The 19,437-nt window shown below is 45.6% G+C and overlaps 1 protein-coding gene across 3 annotated transcripts in view; it reads left to right on the forward strand.

The window, feature by feature from the left end:
* The window catches only part of LOC147692527 (SPARC-related modular calcium-binding protein 1-like), a 404,947-nt gene that overhangs the window by 212,896 nt on the left and 172,614 nt on the right, over nucleotides 1–19,437 (forward strand). For all 3 annotated transcript variants that reach the window (XM_086938744.1, XM_086938743.1, XM_086938745.1), the window contains exon 5: nucleotides 2,713–2,763. In XM_086938744.1, coding sequence (XP_086794870.1) covers nucleotides 2,713–2,763 — 51 coding nt within the window. The remainder of the gene's footprint in view (nucleotides 1–2,712; nucleotides 2,764–19,437) is intronic.

A 19,437-nucleotide genomic window follows, 5' to 3' on the forward strand; every position in this document is an offset into this window, starting at 1 on the left:
AAAATTGCTTTACACACGATTTTCATTTTTAATGTACTTATAGGTCTCTATTAGAAGTAGTCTACTATATTCCTAGCACAGGTCAATTAAATGCTACTAGTGGGCCTGCAGCACTTATTATGCCACCCACTTACATAGCCCCTTAAAATATGTCTCAGGCCTGACAGTGTAACCTGTGTGCATTTTTTAAACTGCCAAATTGACTTGACAAAATAAACCTTTTTCCAAGTCTAAAACTGTGTTTTTGTACATAAAAGTCACCCCTAGGATGGGCCCTCAACAGCCCAGAGGGCAGGGAGCATTTAATTTAAAATGGTTGACATTTAAGTTTTACATGTTCTGGTGGTGAACGCTCATAAATTAGTTTTCCATTCCTAGGAGGCCTATTTCTCCCATTGAATAACATTGTGTTACCATATTACATTTAATAAGTGATAACGTTTGCTTGGGAGCAGGTAAAAATGTCATGTTTGGTGTACAAGGAATTGTAATTTCAATTACTCTTTAATGGTAAAGCCATATTTTAAGTCACAATTCTGAAATTGCCACTTTTGAAAAGTTACTATTTTCTTGTCTTAGCCATTTGGTTCCTGCAGCCTGTATCCTGCGTCACATGACTAGGTGTGAGTGGCCATTGGCTTTCGTGTATTCCTCCCAGACAGGCACACGATAGGGGCACTGGGTTTTGGCAAGGTGGGAAATCCGAGCAGGATGGGGGGAGCGGAGCTGAGCACAGGCCTCAGCCCTCACACAAAGAACTTCTTGCTAACCTTTTGTGCCCCCAGACATCCTGCGGCCAGGACAGAGAGGTAGAAAATCTTGTTGTTGTCAGAAGGACTATCAAAGAGCTGCCGTGCTGCCTATGACCTGCTGTGTACTTTAGAGCACTGCCCTCCTGCCTGAAGCCAACCCAGTGCCCTCAGAGGACTGCCCTTCTGCTTGAGACCTGCTTTTCTGCTTGAACCCAAGACTTCCAGATTTACTACAAGGCAATTTTTCTGGCCTCCTGATCAGAGCCTCGGGGACAGAAAAATCTCCAACCATCTTAAACCCACACCTTTACCTAGTTTGAGTGTGACCTGGCGATCCAAGTGGTGTCCCTCTAGTCTTGGACCCTTGGAAATGGCGTTAAAGGTGGCCAGATAGCCCAAATCTAAAACTTGGGTCCTAGAACATATTCAGCCAAAAAGGGCCTTGAAAACCAAGAGGAGACCGGGACCCACCTGCTCGGCCATCCAGCCAAGGTGTATCAGCGGTTGGCCAGACTTCGTGGCAGCTCCTAATACATTATTCTCCCCAGCAGCAAATCCTGTTCAGCAGTTCCCACAGAAGGGGTATCTGCCTTTGAGAAGTCTTTGTGGGCTTCAGCCTGTAGCTTTTTCCTACTGTATATTTTTGACTTCCATAAAAGTGACTAAGTCTGAATGTAGAAAACTTCACTGCAACTTCGTCCAGCGGCTCACTGATGTCGACGTCTCCTCCTCGGCCACCACCGGATGCCTTGCCCCGCTGAACTTTACCTTCTCAGACATTTATTTTTTCAAAATGTATTCTAGGTCTAAAGTTAAGGTGAGACCGGGCCCAGTCCACTGCATGTATCTGAATCGCGCTTCATCGTGGTTGGCCGTAACTTTCGACTTTACCCCAGTCTTGCATGACTAGATGTCCACAGTCGGCGCTTTGATCCTAAGGGCACTATTTTTCTCTTTAATCTTCATAAATTCATAACTCCTATTCTACTGATTGGATTTTTGTTATTTTGGTGTCAAATTATTTATTTACTCCATTTTTCTAGATAGGTGTGGGATTTTTATTGTGTTGTGTTTTCACATTATTTCTGTTCAAATACTGCTTTCATTCTTTACACATTGCCTGTCAGTTAAGCCTGACTGCTTTTGTGCCAAGCTACCAGAGGGTTAAGCAAAGGTTAATTTAGGGACTTTTTGTGCTTCACCTTGACAAATATTGTGGCTGTTGCTTGAGGAGGGCTCATATCCCCCTCAACCAGCAACCCCATTTCTCACAATACTCTGCTATGTCTTCTTCGCACTCTTGGAAATTATTTCCATTACTTTTGTATTCCTTCCTTGTTTCTTTTTTCCTTTTCTCATAAAGTTATTAGTCTATGAAATAATTATTTGTGAATTTAATAGCAACCGTACAAACAAGTGAATGCTATCCTTGTGCTAATTTGCTAAGAGTAATTCTGTGTCGAAATATAGAAATTAAATTCTTATTTCTCATAGAGTACTCTACTGGCACTATTAATAAATAAACAAGACCTTAGTCACGAAATACTCAACTGTTTCTAAAGTTATTGTCACAGTATTTGCAATAGAAGCCATACATAAAAAAAATGCATTTGTCCCATTGGTTGTTAAAACCATTACGTTCAACACACAATAGTTTCCAAATTGTTCATACCGATTAAAACAGGATAAGCCGATCGTTTTTGAGTATGGTTAGACTATAATTTAAAGATTTTCAGATACGACTAATATCGCGCAACTGCTATTTTTAAAGTGCTCAATTGTGCAGATTTGCATATTTCTGATGTCGCTAGCTTTTCCTATTTCTTTCTTTTTATTCCTCTCTTTTCCTTCTACACTGGATTTTATGTGGCTAGCCCTGTCTTCTTTTCCCTTCCTTCAGTTCAATTTTCTCTTTGCTCTTCCTCACCCTAGTTAATCTATTTGATTATTTTTCATGCAGGCTCTTACTCTGTCAAGCTACCATGGACAGACCCTAATTCATCGAAGAGAGGTAAGTGTATCTTAATACCTAAATACAGTCACTAGTTATTAACTGGTTGAGTGTGGATGCAAAATCGGTAAATCATACAGTACATTCGCCTGCCAAATTATATAGTTAAGTTTCTCTCCCTCTAAAACCATAAATACTGCCTTGTAAGGTTAATCCGGCTTTAAATACGCAACTAATTGTCAAGGGTGTAATATGTGGGATAAATTACCGTCTACTGTACATTAGTGCAATGTTTCAAGTCACCAAGGTGGCCTTTAAAAAACAAAATTCAACAATCGCTTTTCTGTTCCTCATCCATCCCCTACCCCTGCTGAATTTTTACCACCCCCACTCCTCCTTTGCTCCTTTGCTCCTCTGCTACCCCCCCCAAGCATCGCGTTCTTTTTTTTACATTTTTGGGGGCATGTGGGGGTGCAGTATTTGCAATTTGCTACTTGGCTGCTCCAATCTTAACATGCACGTTTAAATAAAACTTATTTTTTTAATTTACTGTTCCAAGATATGCATTTGCTATCATGGAACTGCACTAATACTCAAAATGGTGCCCACATCATGCCACTTGGGTATGCATGGGTTGTGATGGCGGGCACGTCTAGGTCATCATGCTGGGCCACCATAACCCCACGACACAAATGCGTCGTAGCACATGCATGCGTATAGTCCTTCGCACTCGCTGATGCACCCCAGCATTGAATTTAAAATCTGCGATCAACTGGCTTTGCCAATGCTGGTTTTATTGCCTTGCAGCTTCGGTCTTTCACACATCTTTATTGTTTCTCCTCCCTCCTGCCTCGACAGATTTCTATTTTTCATTGTAGAAAAATGGCACTGCTTTGGTATTTTATGTAGTGCATGTGTTCTGTGCAGCTGCATACCACAGCCAGTCATGATAGACAATAAGGAAAGGTGTGGTTTGAACTAAAAGACATTTCTCTGGGTCCGTGGGGGGGGGGGGGGGGGTGTGGAGTGTTTAACATTTTGGTTCCACGGCCGAGAGACATTGTAAGAAGTGCTGCACTCCAGCTTCCCTCGCACTATGAAATCAGCCATTGGTAAGGACTATTGCACAGTTAACTAGTCGCCATCTATACATTTTTTGCAAGCAATTGAGCACATCGTGTCTTTTATACTGGCATTTTCTGGTGGCAGGTCACCGCTGTAATAAGAAAATAAAACACTTAGTTCTATAGGGAGATTACAATCTCCCACATAATATAGATGAATTGTTTGGAGCATGGTCACATTGTACAAAGAAGGTGCTATTATTTAGTTGCAGTACTAGTAGGAAAAATCGAGTTCTTTCATCAGACTCAGAAGTAGGCATCTAAATCCTGTACCTTTTCTAGATGCCCTGCTCATTAGAAAGCAACAATCTTGCCTTAAACTGTTCAGTGGAAGGGCTACATTTCAGAAAGTCATGATCCAAAAAGTTGCATTCAATATGGTGGCCATCTTGCTTCTGTATTGTGGGTCTCAAAACCCACCTCTCACACTGTTCCTTCCATCCTTACCTTCCTTAGGCACCTCATACAACCAGTCACAGCCGTCATTGATCGCGGGTTCGGGGGTTGTGTAGGGAGGATCGCGCGGGGAGGGGGGAGTTAATTTAATAATAAATAAATTAACATACCTGTCCGCTGGCTGGGTCCCGCATTTACTTGCCTCCTGCTCTCCTGCCTCCGGCAGGAACAGGAAGCAGGCAGTCTCTCTCCCCTCCCCTACCCCAATCACAACGCTGCAATGGCTGTGTTGTGATTGGTGGGGACGCCGCCCGGCTGGGCTTACGGGGAGGCCATGTTCTCCATGGAGAAATGGCAGAGCGCGCATGACTGGTTTGGGCGACCAAACAGTTATTGCGCCCTCAGGAGTGAGCACACCACTCCTCCCCTGCTCGCAGAGCAGTCCCGCCCACCAGCAACTAAACATAAAATGGTAATAATGGGAAGTTATTACCATTTTATGTTTCTGCTTCTCGCACTGCGAGAAAGCAGTGGGACAACGATGGTCCACCACAGTGGAGGAGCAGCCCCTGCATACAACTTTCATGTTGTGATTCATCTTTATTTGTAACTATTGTTCTGAGTGTCTATTGTAAAGATACCTGCAACCTCACATGTTGACTGTGTGCCCTCTGTGCAGTCCTCCACTGTACTCTGTACACCCCATACAAATAAATAAATCTGGAAGTAGGTGTGATGTCTCTGGTGTATTGCTGTCTCTACACTCTCCTACAACTGGTATACTAGTTGGCTAGGGTTTTATTTTAGCCAGTGAGGCACTTAACTTCACCCCTTCATTTGATTTTCCAATCACAAATGTTTAAGTCGGGTTCCACCATCAAAACTTACTAGAAACCCTGGGTCGACAGATTTTTTATTACCTGCTGAGGAGTGTAAAGAGGAGTATCAGACATGGCATCAATTTATCAAATCCAAATAACTGTAACTCAGAAAGACCACAGACTCCAGATTCAATTTAGGGGATTTATTACAAAGCCAAAAACAACTGAATATACAAGCACCTCAAGACGACGTTGTAAAAGTACATTGGAACTAATACAAAACCAAACCTACGGATTAGTCTGCTCCGGTGAATCATGAAAAGAATAAACAACTCTAGAAATAGAAAACAAGCAAGGACTGCTCCAGCATTTAAGTCAGGCTTAATCTGTGGCTAGGAAGTAAAAGCATTAGACTATCCCTACTCTATCTCCAAGGTGACATCCCTACTTAGCAATTCCAAGGCAAAATCAGTTAAAGTTGTCAACTTGTGAAGACTTTCTAAGAAGTCCCTTCACAGAGTAAATCAGTAGCCCAAGCTACAGAGCTTGTTCTAATAAATTCCTTCCAGTTTGATCTTTTGACCCCTTCTCCTAACTCATCCTGTCTCCTTCTGCCCCTCCTTCCTCAGGGCTCTTTCCCTAATTCAAAATGCAAAGATGTAAACACACCCACAGATCACCTAATGCTAACCGACACCTCTCCTAGGTAGTTTTCCACGTCTTCTCCAGATGTAGTCTGATAACCTTGGTTCCCAGGCCTCCTGAACGAGAAAGAACACCGGCTCCCAATTATCGGCCTTCTGTTTACAATGTTTCTCTTCCCCTCCATGCCAAACAACTAAAATAAAAGGCATTAGTTCTAACTAACAAAGGAAGTTTCTTCCACCTGCAACTGAAACATGAGAACAGAACATCCTTGCATACACATGAAATTCGATGACTATATACAAATACGGCAGCTTGCGCGGGAATTACATTTCCAGGCCTACACAATTCGGCCATCATAAGAATAAACAAACAGACCTTTCATGAGCACAGACAGCGTGGACATTTCCTTTAGGCCTTTAACATCAAATTAATCACACATGTTAATAATGTTACACCTGCAAGCAATTACATTTCATTACATCTAAAGCATAATTCTTTATTTCGTGCAGTCTTCATCACGGTGCACGTTTAAATGTAATGCATTTCATTACACATGGCTATTTTGTTAAGCAATTGCAATAGACATTAGAAGGTTACAGTTTCGAATGCAAGTGCAATTTCTTTTCTCCTTTGCATGGCACAAAATACTTTTCTATTCATATACTGACACATCTTTGTTATTACAACACATTTCTACTGATCAAAATTTATACGACACTAGAATATACGTGGATGTAGACTTTCCACGATTATGATGCACCCCTACAATTTCAGAGCACCATCGCGCTCCATCACAAGGATTGGTGTCATCAGTGTACCCAGCATGTAAATTCAATTCAGTGGGACACCGACCAAACGCTCCTGCACTACAAGCATATCAGGTCAAAGGCTGTGGCGGTCGTGACCTTCAAAGTTGAGGATCGCCGAGCTAGTACCAAAACCAGTGGCAGGCACTGTGATAAATGACAATGCCTTTAGACTCACGTTCCAACTCTCTCTGTCATGGATTATTAACAGATTTTATAATAGATTGAGAGCTCCGGAATTAAGGCTGAAGGCAAAGCGAGTTTCTCACAGTGCCTGTCAGTGGGCAAAAAAGGTAAAAAGAAAATGAAAAACAAACTTACCTTTTTCGTCTTGATTGCAGTCAGCGCGAATCCTCCTGGAGCCCCAGCCTACTCCCCTCTCCAAATCCCAACGTTGCTTTCATACTGCAGATAAGCAGCATGAGAGCAGCACCAGGATTGGCTGGAGTGGGCTGCCTCAACCCTCCAGCAGGCACAGGGGGCCTCTGTGTGCTCTCCACCCGGCTGTTCAAGACAACTAGATGAAGAGGTTAACACTGCGCATGTCATGATGGCCATCGCAAGACAGCCGGCCAAAGAGTCATGCTAATTGTAAACTGGCGGAGTGAGCACCACTCCCCTGCTGCCAGTCAGCATCAGCCCGCCCCAAACACTGTTCAGACTGGGAGAAGTGAAAAATAAAAAGGCAATTCATTTTATTACCATTTTATTTTTTAATTTTGCTACACTAGCAGCAGTGCGGTGACACTCCTCTTCCCTAAGGGTGGGGCAACCGCTGATCAAAGGCTAAACCTGTGGTTTCCTCCAATAATTTTAGAAGTGGGGTACTACTCAGTATTCAGCGGCGGAGCTTCATGTTAATGCCACCCTAGTAAAACTTTGCCACAGCTGCAATTCACAACCTGGCCGCTGTACCACAATAAAGCTGAACTTTGGTCATTGATTTTTCTTCCGATAGGGAAGGTAGAAAAGTTCCTGCATAAAGGGGAGGTTATTTTTAGCTTTTCAGAAATAAATAAATTCACTCTGTGATGGTTCATGTTTGTTAGAAATTGGGTTTCTGGTTGGCAGAGGTATGCCATGGAAAAAACATAGGAGGGCCCCTGAGTCAGGATAGTGGGGAGAGCAGGGAAAATACAATAGCTAACAACAAGAACAGTCCCCCCAATAGCTACGTTCAAAAAAGTAGTATATCCATAAGTACACATGTCCCATAGACAAGTAGTTTTCAAAGTTTATTATATTTTCTAATACATGTAAAACATTAATATAAATAGCATATAAGTATCACATATAAAATGAAGTTGTCATAAAAACCACAGTAGTGGAAATCAGTTGTTATGGAGCCCCATAACCATGATGAGAGGGACAGTGAACAGTATGCATATGCAAAAATTGAAGACAATACACAAACATGGGACAGTGAGTCAATACATAAAAAACAACAAAACAGAATATAGTGACACACATAGAATATACAATACATGTAGATTACAAATACAGAGGAAATGCGCTGACGCACATTTCGGAGGTAAGAATTTGTTTTGCCAATTCCTTCATCAGGGCACTGAGAAATAAAGTAGGGTGGTGGCCAACAGCCATCCAAGATACGTGCACTATTCCTGGATGTGCAATAAAGGGGGCTCAATATGAATACATACTACATACATCTGTAGGCACAACACAATCTCATATCATTATAATAAAGCACAACATCACTAAAATATAATATAATGGAGCATGCACAAAAAGCAAAATAATGTAAAAATAGAAAATAGTTCCCCTAAGTGTGTGATAAGAGAAAAGTGATGTAGAAAATTACCATATCAACGGCTGAAAGTCAGTAGACCAATGTGCCCAGTACCCGGGTAAAGCAAACCAAGAACACTCTGGTTTAAATGTAAAATCCCAGAAATTGTTTTTCATCCTTCTTTTACATATATCAAATTTTCCACGAAGATTCCAGTCATTCAAATTTGAAAAGTACTTAGCTTGATGTTAAGGTGCTCTTCACTTTTCCTGTATCCCGTCCTCGTCGCCAATGAAAAGTTATGAATAAATACAGAAAAGAATGTCATCCTCAAATTAGGTTTATTCATATGCACCCTAACCATCAGCTAACAGCCAGCAACTGATTCTACAAGAATCTCCCACATAGAACATTCTAAGTTCCATAGAATGCACAAGTAATGGAAAAGGAGAGAATACTACAATCCTGCCCAAGTTTTTCCTGCCCTTTATTTAGATTATGAATGTTATTTAATATTTAAGATATATACTCCCGGCTGGGAGTTCACATAGCACATGATTACACACTTAGGGGATTATTTTGCACTATTTTAGTCATCTAATGGAGTCTTTTTACAGAGGGTGCAATATTGCCAATGGGGGCATAATGAACAGATTATGTTTTTACTGACATTATGAATAATGGATTCAAAAAAGGGGGGTGGTGATGAACAGAGTGTCTGAATTAAGCAGACCACTCTTACCCAGTCCAAAGATCAGGGCTTGATCCGGTAGCTTGTTTCCTTCCCAGTATAAGAACTGGCTTGGTAGTTTGGTCTGCCCTGTTCCCATGATGCACTGGGCCAGGGTCAGACTAATTTGCATATAGCCAAGTTCTGAGCTGGGATGGTGCAGTGAGCTGAAAAACGGTGATGGATCAGGCCCTGATCTTTGGACTGGGTAAGAGTGGTCTGCTTAATTCAGACACTCTGTTCATCACCACCCCCTTTTCTGAATCATTTTTGTCCACCATAAGCGTGGAAGGGTATACTCAGATGTGAGTCCCTAGCTCATTGCACCATCAGGATTCAAGCAAGCCGGGCCGAAAATCCCGGTAGCTTGTTTCCTTCCCAGTATAAGAATTGGCTTGGTAGTTTGGTCTGCCCTGTTCCCATGATGCACTGGGCCAGGGTCAGACTAATTTGCATATAGCCAAGTTCTGAGCTGGGATGGTGCAGTGAGCTGAAAAACGGTGATGGATCAGGCCCTGATCTTTGGACTGGGTAAGAGTGGTCTGCTTAATTCAGACACTCTGTTCATCACCACCCCCTTTTCTGAATCATTTTTGTCCACCATAAGCGTGGAAGGGTATACTCAGATGTGAGTCCCTAGCTCATTGCACCATCAGGATTCAAGCAAGCCGGGCCGAAGACGGCTGAAATGCAAATCCCGGTAGCTTGTTTCCTTCCCAGTATAAGAATTGGCTTGGTAGTTTGGTCTGCCCTGTTCCCATGATGCACTGGGCCAGGGTCAGACTAATTTGCATATAGCCAAGTTCTGAGCTGGGATGGTGCAGTGAGCTGAAAAACGTTGATGGATCAGGCCCTGATCTTTGGACTGGGTAAGAGTGGTCTGCTTAATTCAGACACTCTGTTCATCACCACCCCCTTTTCTGAATCATTATGAATAATGTGTAAGCGTTTTTGTATTTGTACAGTAAGATGAATTATGCCCTAATGTTAAATACGGGTTATATTGAATTATGTATACATTGAATTTATATGAATTGTGCTTTTTAAATCAAAAGAATTATTTAAGTACATGAGGATTTTAGACAGTAACCGTAATTAAGGGGTCTGTCTTTGCATTTTAAGTTCGTCAGTGTCAGCATGCCCGTAGGAGTCTGTTATTGATTTCCATGATTCTGTGGTGACCGGGGATTGGTGGTGTGGTAATTCAAAAATGAAGGGGATTGTGAGCACTTGTTACCAGCGAGCAAGGCGACTGGGATCGCCGAAACGCGTTTGGTTGAGCACAGCAATGCACAGATAAAATGATAAAAATAAAAATACCAGCGGCTGCTGATTGAATGAATGAATGAATAAGCTTTATTTCGATATAAAAACATATCATAAAAGCTGCATTTTACAATAATAAAAACAATATTGAGCACACACAATACAGTACAATTTTTGCACAATATACAATAAGAACATTCTACATAGTCATTTGGGATTTTTTAAGCAGGGGAGAAGAGGAAATAAAAGCATACTACTGTATCAACAGATTATTTGCAGTTCGTATGCGCCAGGCCCAGCCAAAAAATTTTGCCAAACAGCAGGCGAAGAAGGGTCTTGAATCAGTGCACAATATGCGTAGGGCTTCTACATGCGATCTTGTTCCCAGGGTCCTACATAGTGGTCTCAACCACAGCTTCCTGGGTGCAACGTAGGTGTTACATTCGAACAACATATGTGCAACAGATTCAACCCTGGTTACACAAAAGGGGCAATATGGCACAGTTTGTAGGGGCGGTTTCCAGGATGAGGTAAATTGACAAAGAGGGAGAACACCTAACCTGAATTTTATATACAATGCTCTATCTCCAGAGTTGTGAATGGAGTCCAGATAGGGTTCCCTGAAAGGGAGCTCTTTGATTAACAGGAACTGGGCAACAGTTTTACAGTGATTAGAATTGCACAGCATTTCATTGTCCAACCACGACCAGAAGGCTTTTTTTATTACTTGTTTTGAGGGCGAGGTTTTACTAACCCAAGAATCTCCTAACCCCAATTTGAAGAGGAGGGATTTAACATCTCTGAGCCAAGTGATCTTATGGCATCCTGTATGGGACAAAAGATCTTCCAGGGCCTCTGCATAGCTCTGGAGTTCTGGGACATTCCAGATTCTAGACCATAATAGAAGCGGGCGTAGTTTTGCTTGATCACATATCGGGCGTGAACCTGCATCAAGCATAATAGGGATTGTAGGGGTACTGTGGGGCAGCCTCAAAAGGTCTTTGTGAAAATTGTTATCAAGGGAGGCTAAGGTATCAATTTTCTGTGAGCCCCACAGTTCCGCGCCGTATAGTGCCGCGCTTACAACCCTTGCCCTATAAATGTCTAGAACTGCCCCAATGGGTTTCAGAGGCGAAGCTCGCTGTTGTTTGAGCAGGGCTCCAGCTACCCTCTTGTGAGCAAGAAACACCTTCTGATGATGTGACCTCCAACTCATGGAATCGGATAACCGAATACCCAAGTAGTCGAATTCCTTGACTCTCTCTAGGTGCACAGAGTCAAGGACAGGGGTAGCAACTGTTTTTTTGGGGGGATTGAGCACAAGGAATTTGGTCTTTGCTATATTAATGGCCAGACCTTTGTCATCACAAAAAGACTTGAAACTGGATAGCAATTTTTGGATACCCACTGGGGTCTTAGAAATTAGAAGGGTGTCGTCCGCAAACAGGAGCGTTGGGATTTTTTTCCCCGCCAGGGTCGGAGCATCAGATGGATCTTGTAAGAGGTGCTCCACCACTCCGTTAACATAAAGAGAAAACAGAGTGGGGGCGAGCACACAACCCTGGCGGACGCCCCTGTTGACCGGAATGCGGGATGTTTTTTCGCCCTGTGAACCCCATCTAATTTGGGCAAAATTGCTATCGTGGAATTTTATCAGTAAGGCTAGTAGGTAGGGAGGTAAGCCTAACTCGTTGAGAACATTCCAAAGTGATGCTCGCGGGACCAGATCAAAAGCTGTACGTAGATCGATAAAGACCAAATACAAACTCCCCCCTCCCAACACCACCACTTTCCAGTAGAGAATAAGGAGGCGAAATGTCTGTTCAATAGTGCCAGTCCCCTTCCGAAAACCTGCTTGAAGGTTGGACAGTATCTGATTTTCTTCTGCCCACTGCAATATCCTATTTAGGACAACTTTGCCCGCCACTTTTTGGGTAGAATCCAGCAGGCTGATAGGGCGGTAATTCGCCGGGTCGTCTCTAGAGCCTTTCTTAAAAATGGGGACCACTTCCGCACCCCTCCAGGAGTCAGGAAAAGCGCCTCCTAGCAGGGCCTCATTTAGAAGGGAAGTGATCAGTCTGCTCCACCACTCCGGGTACGCTTTTAGCAGATCGCCCGGGATTCCGTCGGGGCCTGCAGCTTTGTTAGAAACAATGCCCTTAATTGCATTTTCTACCTCCTGCCTAGAAAAAGGGCCACCACTGCTCATAGGAACTAATGTAGGGCGAGGCAAGGGAGCCAAGATATGATCACAAACCCCCAGTGGAATGGAATACAGCTTGGAGAAATGATCCAACCATGCGGCACCGGAGATGTTGCAGGTTATTTGTTGATCAATAGGCTTTTCCCTGGCTCTCAGTAGATCCCAAAACTCCTTGGCATTTTTCTTTTTACTCGCTTCGGCCAGGTCCCGCCAGAAGTTTAGGTCGTGTGCTTCTTTTGCTGCTGTTACGACTTTTTTGTAGATCTTTCTTGCAGCCCTTACTTTATCAGGCTCCTTGTTTTTTACTGCCGAGATAAGGGCCCCCTTTGCTTCTCGGCATTTCGAAGAGTACCACGATGTCCTGGACGAATAAGCACCATTACGGGCGACCTTGGAGCTTGTCTGGGAAATAAGGAACAGATCACTCAAAGCCTCCATTGTCTTTACGAACAGGGGCAAGGTCCTTCCGTCCGTGGGGATCAATGCATCCAGCCTGGAATCAGCCTCTAGCAGAATAGACGCAGCTTGTGATAGCCTCTCTTCGTCCGCCGAGACTCTTGCCCACTTCAAGCGCCTACTACAGTTAGAGGGAACGATTTCGCGGGAGGTTTTCCACTTATGATCTGAACTAGCAAAGGTCCCCTCTTTCCATGGGCTAGTGATCAAAATAGAAAGTGGGTTATGGTCACTGTCACTCGATGCAATGACCTCCATGTCTTGGTGGAAAGCCCACAGATTAAAATTAAGCATGATAAAATCGATTCTTGAGGTCCGTCCAATTCTGTTATAAGTATGGGCTCCATTGGGGTCCGATTTGGAGCGACCGTTGACTGATCTCAGGTTGTGTTCCAGGCAAAGGGCATTGATTTCTATTGCACTTTGAGTCCATTTGGGGATCGGGTCGATGGTTAGGATAGGGATACCTCTCCTAGAGTCCTCTTCGAAGGTATCCAGAATGTCATCCCTAGACAATGGCTCAAAGCAACAGTTAAAATCACCCGCCAACAGGACATAAGAATCAATATTACAAGAGGCTAGTTCGTTGCTTAGGCCTGTGGATGATAATCGTGAAGATCCACCATTGGTGCCCCTCAGATAGATGTTGAAGATTTCAAGGGACCTCCCTCCTTTGTAATGCAATGATAGCCATTGTAGGTCAAGGGATTTAGTAGACCTTTGGGTGACACCTAGCCTTAGGGCAATACTAATCCAAATCAATAGACCGCCTGAAGGGCGACCTTTAGAACCAGGAAGCTGTACGGCTGGGACAAAGTAGGTCGTAAACCCCGCTCTGTGCCTTGGTTCTTGGCACCAGGTTTCCTGAAAGAGGCAAATGCTATATGGTTCTAGGAATGCAGTCCAATCTGGGTTATCGAGGTTGCGATCGAGCCCAGCCACATTCCAGCTCAAGACCTTTATTACCGGTGTATCAGAGGTATGCTGTAAAGAGGCAAGGATGGGCGGAGCAGCTTCAAATACAACCTCTCTGGAGACATTTGGGCTAGATTTAGAATGCTGCGAAAAAGGAGTCTTAATTGAGTCAGCCCCATTCACCTCTGCAGCACTCCCTAGGCTTAGTGGTTGAGGAGTCGTAAAGGATGGAACTATGTCGCCTTCCGAAATATGAGAGTCGGAAGTGACAAGGGGCGTCAACCCTACCTTATTATCTAAGCCATTGGTGCATCCCACTAGGCCCACTGCGAGATCTGAGGGTACGTGCTCTAATGGGCTTCCGACAAACAAGGCAAAAGATTTTTCGGAATTATGCTGGGAATGTTGGCTAGAAAGTCAATCCACCTCCTCCAGGCCACCATATCTGTTTGAAGTAGGAAAGCCGTTCCAAAATGGCTGGGATTGATTATAAGCTTTAGGATGGCTTTTCCAAGGTTGGTGTTGAACTATGGACCAATCATCCACCGGGGTATGCTGGGTACGGGGTGGGTAAAAGAAAGACAGGGGTCTGGGTATAACAGGGGACCCTTCAGAACCAGGCCAGGAGCAGATAAATTGTGCCGTATGCGGGTCCTCGAAGGTCACCACTATGCAATCCCCTGGGCTAGATTTCTTTGTGCGGCCCACCCAGCGAGTTCTACGGACCATCAGTACTCTGCTTTTCTGGCCATTGGGGATAGGTCTATTATTATTTAGCCAATACATTATTTTATTTTTTAGCGACCAGTGGTTCTCATATTGGTCTACACCAATCTGAGGGACACCCGTTAGAACCACCACATAGTCGTTGGCCTCAGGGGGAAGATCAATATATCCCCCTCTGAAGTTGGCCTTTGAAGGCGGGTCCTGTGCAGTACCAAAGGTAGATTTGGGCTGAGCATCAGATTTGGGCTTACCTAAGTGGGGGTCTGGGGCTCGTTGAGAAGCTTTAGATTTGGTGGCAGGAGGGATTTGATTCACTGCCACAGACCTTGGCTTAGGTATCGGTCGGGAGGGGGGTGGTGCTGGGGGTGGGATATCCTGACATGGTGTGGCAGGGTTACGAGGAGGAACATCCTGCGATTGGATTGAAGAGATTGGTGGTGTGGTGTCCGGGGCAAGGTGCCCCTGATTTTCAAGGGTTTTCAAGCCGAGAGTGGCCAGAGCGATAATACTTTTTTCCATCTCGAGCAAGTTATTCTCTATTCTCGAGAGTCTAAGGTCGAGAGGGGAAAGAAGTTTCTTTAAGGTTGTCCAAACCAAATCTATAAATGCCCTATCGTTGTTGCCTAACCCTTCAATCTGCAAGCCCTCAGTCTCTTGGACCATACTAGTTGAGATGGCTTCAGGAACCACTGTACCACCCTCCCTAGGAATTTGTGACCCCGTATTTTTTCCTTGGGAATCATTTGATGGCGCGTTAGGTGATAGTGCACTCGTTAAATTTAGGTTTTGGGGAAGCACAATTTTCGCCTTTTTACGAGCATAAGCAGTGCCTGCTCGACGCTTCCTTTTGGGTGGTTTACTAGTAATGGGGTTTGAGGGTAACTGGGGGTTAGGGGTCGTAGTCTGGGCGCAAAGTGTAGATGCAGGTAGGGGTTTGACTTCTTCTACGTTGGTATATCGCTCTAGCGATGGGGAGGGGGTGGAGTTAGTTGAGATCCGATGAACAACAGCCTGTGTGACTACACCTTTAGGGACGACAGGGCGTTCTGGAGTAACCGCGGTGGCTATGTGGCCTAGAGAGGATTTTTTAGAGTGCGCTATCACTTGCGACAGACGTCTAGCAGCATCCAGTTCTAAGGACACCCGGGTTTGCAATTTGGATATTTCATTGTCAATGGCAATATTAGTGCGGGTGATAAAATCGTCCATAGGGCCGCTGATTTGTGAAGCTGCCTTGGAGGTCTTACTCCGAGTTGCTCTAGTACTCATTTCGTGTGGAGCAAGTAGATGAATGTCTGTAGGAAAAAACGATAGAGAGTGGGCCAGTCCAGTCCTCTGCCGTCCTCTAACGGCCTCAAACGGCCCAGTCTTAGCCCTGTCTTCGCCCGGGCTGCGTCCCGCGCTGCGGGAGAGTTGAGCCAAGATATAGTGGGCGTTTAGGGCGGAATGGGCGGGGGGCGGGCCGGCGGGGAGAGCGGACCGGATGTTAGTCCGTGGTCTTCGCAGGGACTCCTGGATAACGGAGTCCCTGCACACTCGCAGCCCACGCCTTTCCTCTCACCCCTGCCTCTGCTTCCAGTGTCCAGGTGCTGGTGATGACACACGCACTCCTGTGCGCAGCGGCTCCCGCGAAGCGGGAGCGGCAATCCGTGTGGGCGGAACTGCCCTCAAAACTCCTCAACAATCAGGGTGAGCCTCTTCTCGTGCTTTACAGCGTCCCACGGAATTATTGAAAAAAGCGCCCTTTAAACTGTCAGGTGGGCGGGGGGCGGGCCGGCGGGGAGAGCGGACCGGATGTTAGTCCGTGGTCTTCGCAGGGACTCCTGGATAACGGAGTCCCTGCACACTCGCAGCCCACGCCTTTCCTCTCACCCCTGCCTCTGCTTCCAGTGTCCAGGTGCTGGTGATGACACACGCACTCCTGTGCGCAGCGGCTCCCGCGAAGCGGGAGCGGCAAGCCGTGTGGGCGGAACTGCCCTCAAAACTCCTCAACAATCAGGGTGAGCCTCTTCTCGTGCTTTACAGCGTCCCTGATTGAATGAAGAGTCCGTCTCTCTCGTCTTTGTTGGCGCGTGCAAGCGGCGCTGAGAGTGGAAACTGGATATATATATATATATATATACATATTGAAAAAAACAAAGGTTACAGAGATGTTATAGTTTGGCTCAGGTTTCACTCGTACAAAACCAGTGAAATTCAGCAGTTATAGTTAGCTAGGCTAACTATAACTTGCACCCCCCGCGATGTACTGCTTATGACCTCACATGTTACATCACTCATGACATGGTCAGTGACATCACTAATGACCCCTCAAATTAAATTTTTTAAATTTTATTTTTTAGGGAAGGGGGCTGCGAAGCCCCCCGTTCCCTGGGCCAATTTTTGTCCCAGGGAACCAATCCCCCAGGGCCAGGCATTTTTGGGATGGGTAGGGGGCTGTGTGGCCCCCTCCCTGGGCTGATTCAGCCCTGAGGACCCAATCCCCCGGGGCTCAACATTTCTTTTTTAATAAATAAAGTCCGCCCCCCTCCAGTGCCGATATTGACCCCGGGGACCCCATTTTCCAAACACTTTGTAGGTGACAGCGTGGGAAGCCTGAAGCCACTGCATTCCATGCTGGCTCCCCACATTCTACAGGAGCCAGAATTACTTTTGGACAGAGGCAGCTGCTGAACATGCAGCTCCCTCTGTTCAAAAACAATTCTGCTTCAGCTTTTAAAGCGCTCGCTTGCTGAAAGTGGAGCAGTGTTTGCTCTGGCCTGGCTGGAGTGGTAATGCTCCTGCCAAGCCATAGCAAACAGCTATGTCTCAAGGGTGGGCACCCTGGGACATAGCAGGAGCCAGCCCTGGGGAGGGGGGTGGTCCCCAAGACCATCTTTGGCTCCACCAATCTTTACTTTAGCCCCGGAAGATGGTGGTCCCCGGAGCTGCAGGGGGACCTGGTGGGCCTCCCCCGCATTTCTATAACTTAATTGCCCCAGAGAGGTGGCAGCCCAAGGGGCTATGGGGTAATTGTGGACCCCCTGCACTTCTATAACTTAATGGCCCCAGAGAGATGGTGGTCCCCAGGGTAGCAGGGGCGGCTGCATGGGCCTCCCATGCATTTGTTTTAGAAAGAAACCCCTAGGAGGTGGTGGTTCCTTGGGCATCAGTAAGCCCCATGAGCCCCCATCGTATATTTGCATAACATTCCCCCCCCCCCCCCCCCCCCCCCCGCCCGGGCCTGACAACCTGAGGGCCGATAATGAACGAAGTGTCCTGTCTAAAGTTCCTATCGAAATTAACATCGGGATAATGCGCTTTGGAACCTGCTATTTTTTCAGCCCCCACTTGGCAGATCACCCCGAAATTTTAAAGACAGCAGCTGAAGTGAGTGGCAAACTAGTTTTAAAAATGTCAAGAGGATTCTTCAAATGACACCAAAGTTATTGGCAAATGAAAAAACGCTCTTCCTATGGAAACTACATCCTAACTATAACTACCTACTGGCGACCGCCAGTAGGATATATATATAAAAACTTGCCCTGAATTGAGAATGCACTCGAAGGCAGACGATTCCACTGAATCTTTTATTTTAAAACCAGTGATAGCAATCCAATTCTTTTCTTCGCCTGACGCGTTTCGGAGCCTCCTGCTCCTTACTCATAGGCTGTACTGGAATTACACAGAGGCACTTTCTCCCATCCTTTTAACTGCATGCTAATTTGCCCCCTGGTGGGCCTCACAGGTGAGTACAATTACTGATGCATGCTAGAACTTTTAGTGCGTTTTACATTCATTCTTACCCTCCAGTGGGTTATGTCTTTCCAGTCGATTTTTTCAACAACAAAAAAAACTTGTTAGCTATGATTCAATGGAGGGGGAGTCCATGCAGCATCCCCCCCGGGCTGATTTCGGACCCCAGGGAACTTATCCTCAAGGCCCTCATGGTCCCAGCCGTCCCCTTGCCTCCTGTGGGAGCAGGCACTGCTGCTGCATGCAAGGAGCTACTGGAAAAGCAGCTCCCTGCATGCAGGAGCAATAGTTGTATCTCTTTTGGCCAGGGAAAGAGGTGTAACCTCCACTTCCAGCGGGCAGGAGCACTTTGACAGCTCCTGCCCGCTGGAACCAGAGTGTTTGCTTTTGCTTGGGGGAAGTTGTCAGCTCATGCCAAGCAAAAGTAATCAGCTATGTCCTGGGGGTGAGCACCCCGGGACACAGCAGGAGCCAGCCCTGGGGGTGGTGATTCCCAGGGCCGGGGGGTGGTCCCCAGGGCCGGGGGTGTGGTCCCCAGGGCCAAGGGGGTCCACACAGCCCCCAGATTAATTCAAACCTATGCCCCGGTGTGGTGGTGGTCTCTGGGGCTCGGGGTGTCTGTGTGGCTACCCCTATTCATTTTATTTTTAGCGCCAGGGAGGAGGTGGTACCTGGGGCACAGGAGGTCCACGTGCCAACCTCCCCCAATAAATTAAACTTAAAGTAGAGGTCCGTGAGGCATAAAAATCCTCATGGAGGGGGGCCACGTGCGCCCCACTCCTTTAATTTAATAAACTCTGCATGCCCTGAGTATCTTGCTCACCCGTTGGCCTAATTAAAAACAAACATCGGAGACCGCGCTTGTATTTTATTTTTCGAATTCACAGCGATATTCACAAATATTTTGCGAAAATCTCTGGGAATTAAAAAAATAATGCTTTTTTGCCCTGCTGGTGTCCCTCTGGAACCCCAAGACAAAAGGCTTCGGGGTCATGGTATTCCTACTCTGCCTCCTCTTTGTTTTTTTCGTCTTGTGTTTTTTCGGACTCGGTTGAAGGCGAGTCCCAAGATGGCTGCCAACACTTCCTGGTTAAAGTGCTGGCAGCCAATCAGAGCTCTGCAGATCTCTGCACAAGCTTGTTATTATTCGCAAAGGAT

Source organism: Lissotriton vulgaris, chromosome 9, assembly GCF_964263255.1.
Source record: "Lissotriton vulgaris chromosome 9, aLisVul1.2, whole genome shotgun sequence".
Lineage (NCBI taxonomy): Eukaryota > Metazoa > Chordata > Amphibia > Caudata > Salamandridae > Lissotriton > Lissotriton vulgaris.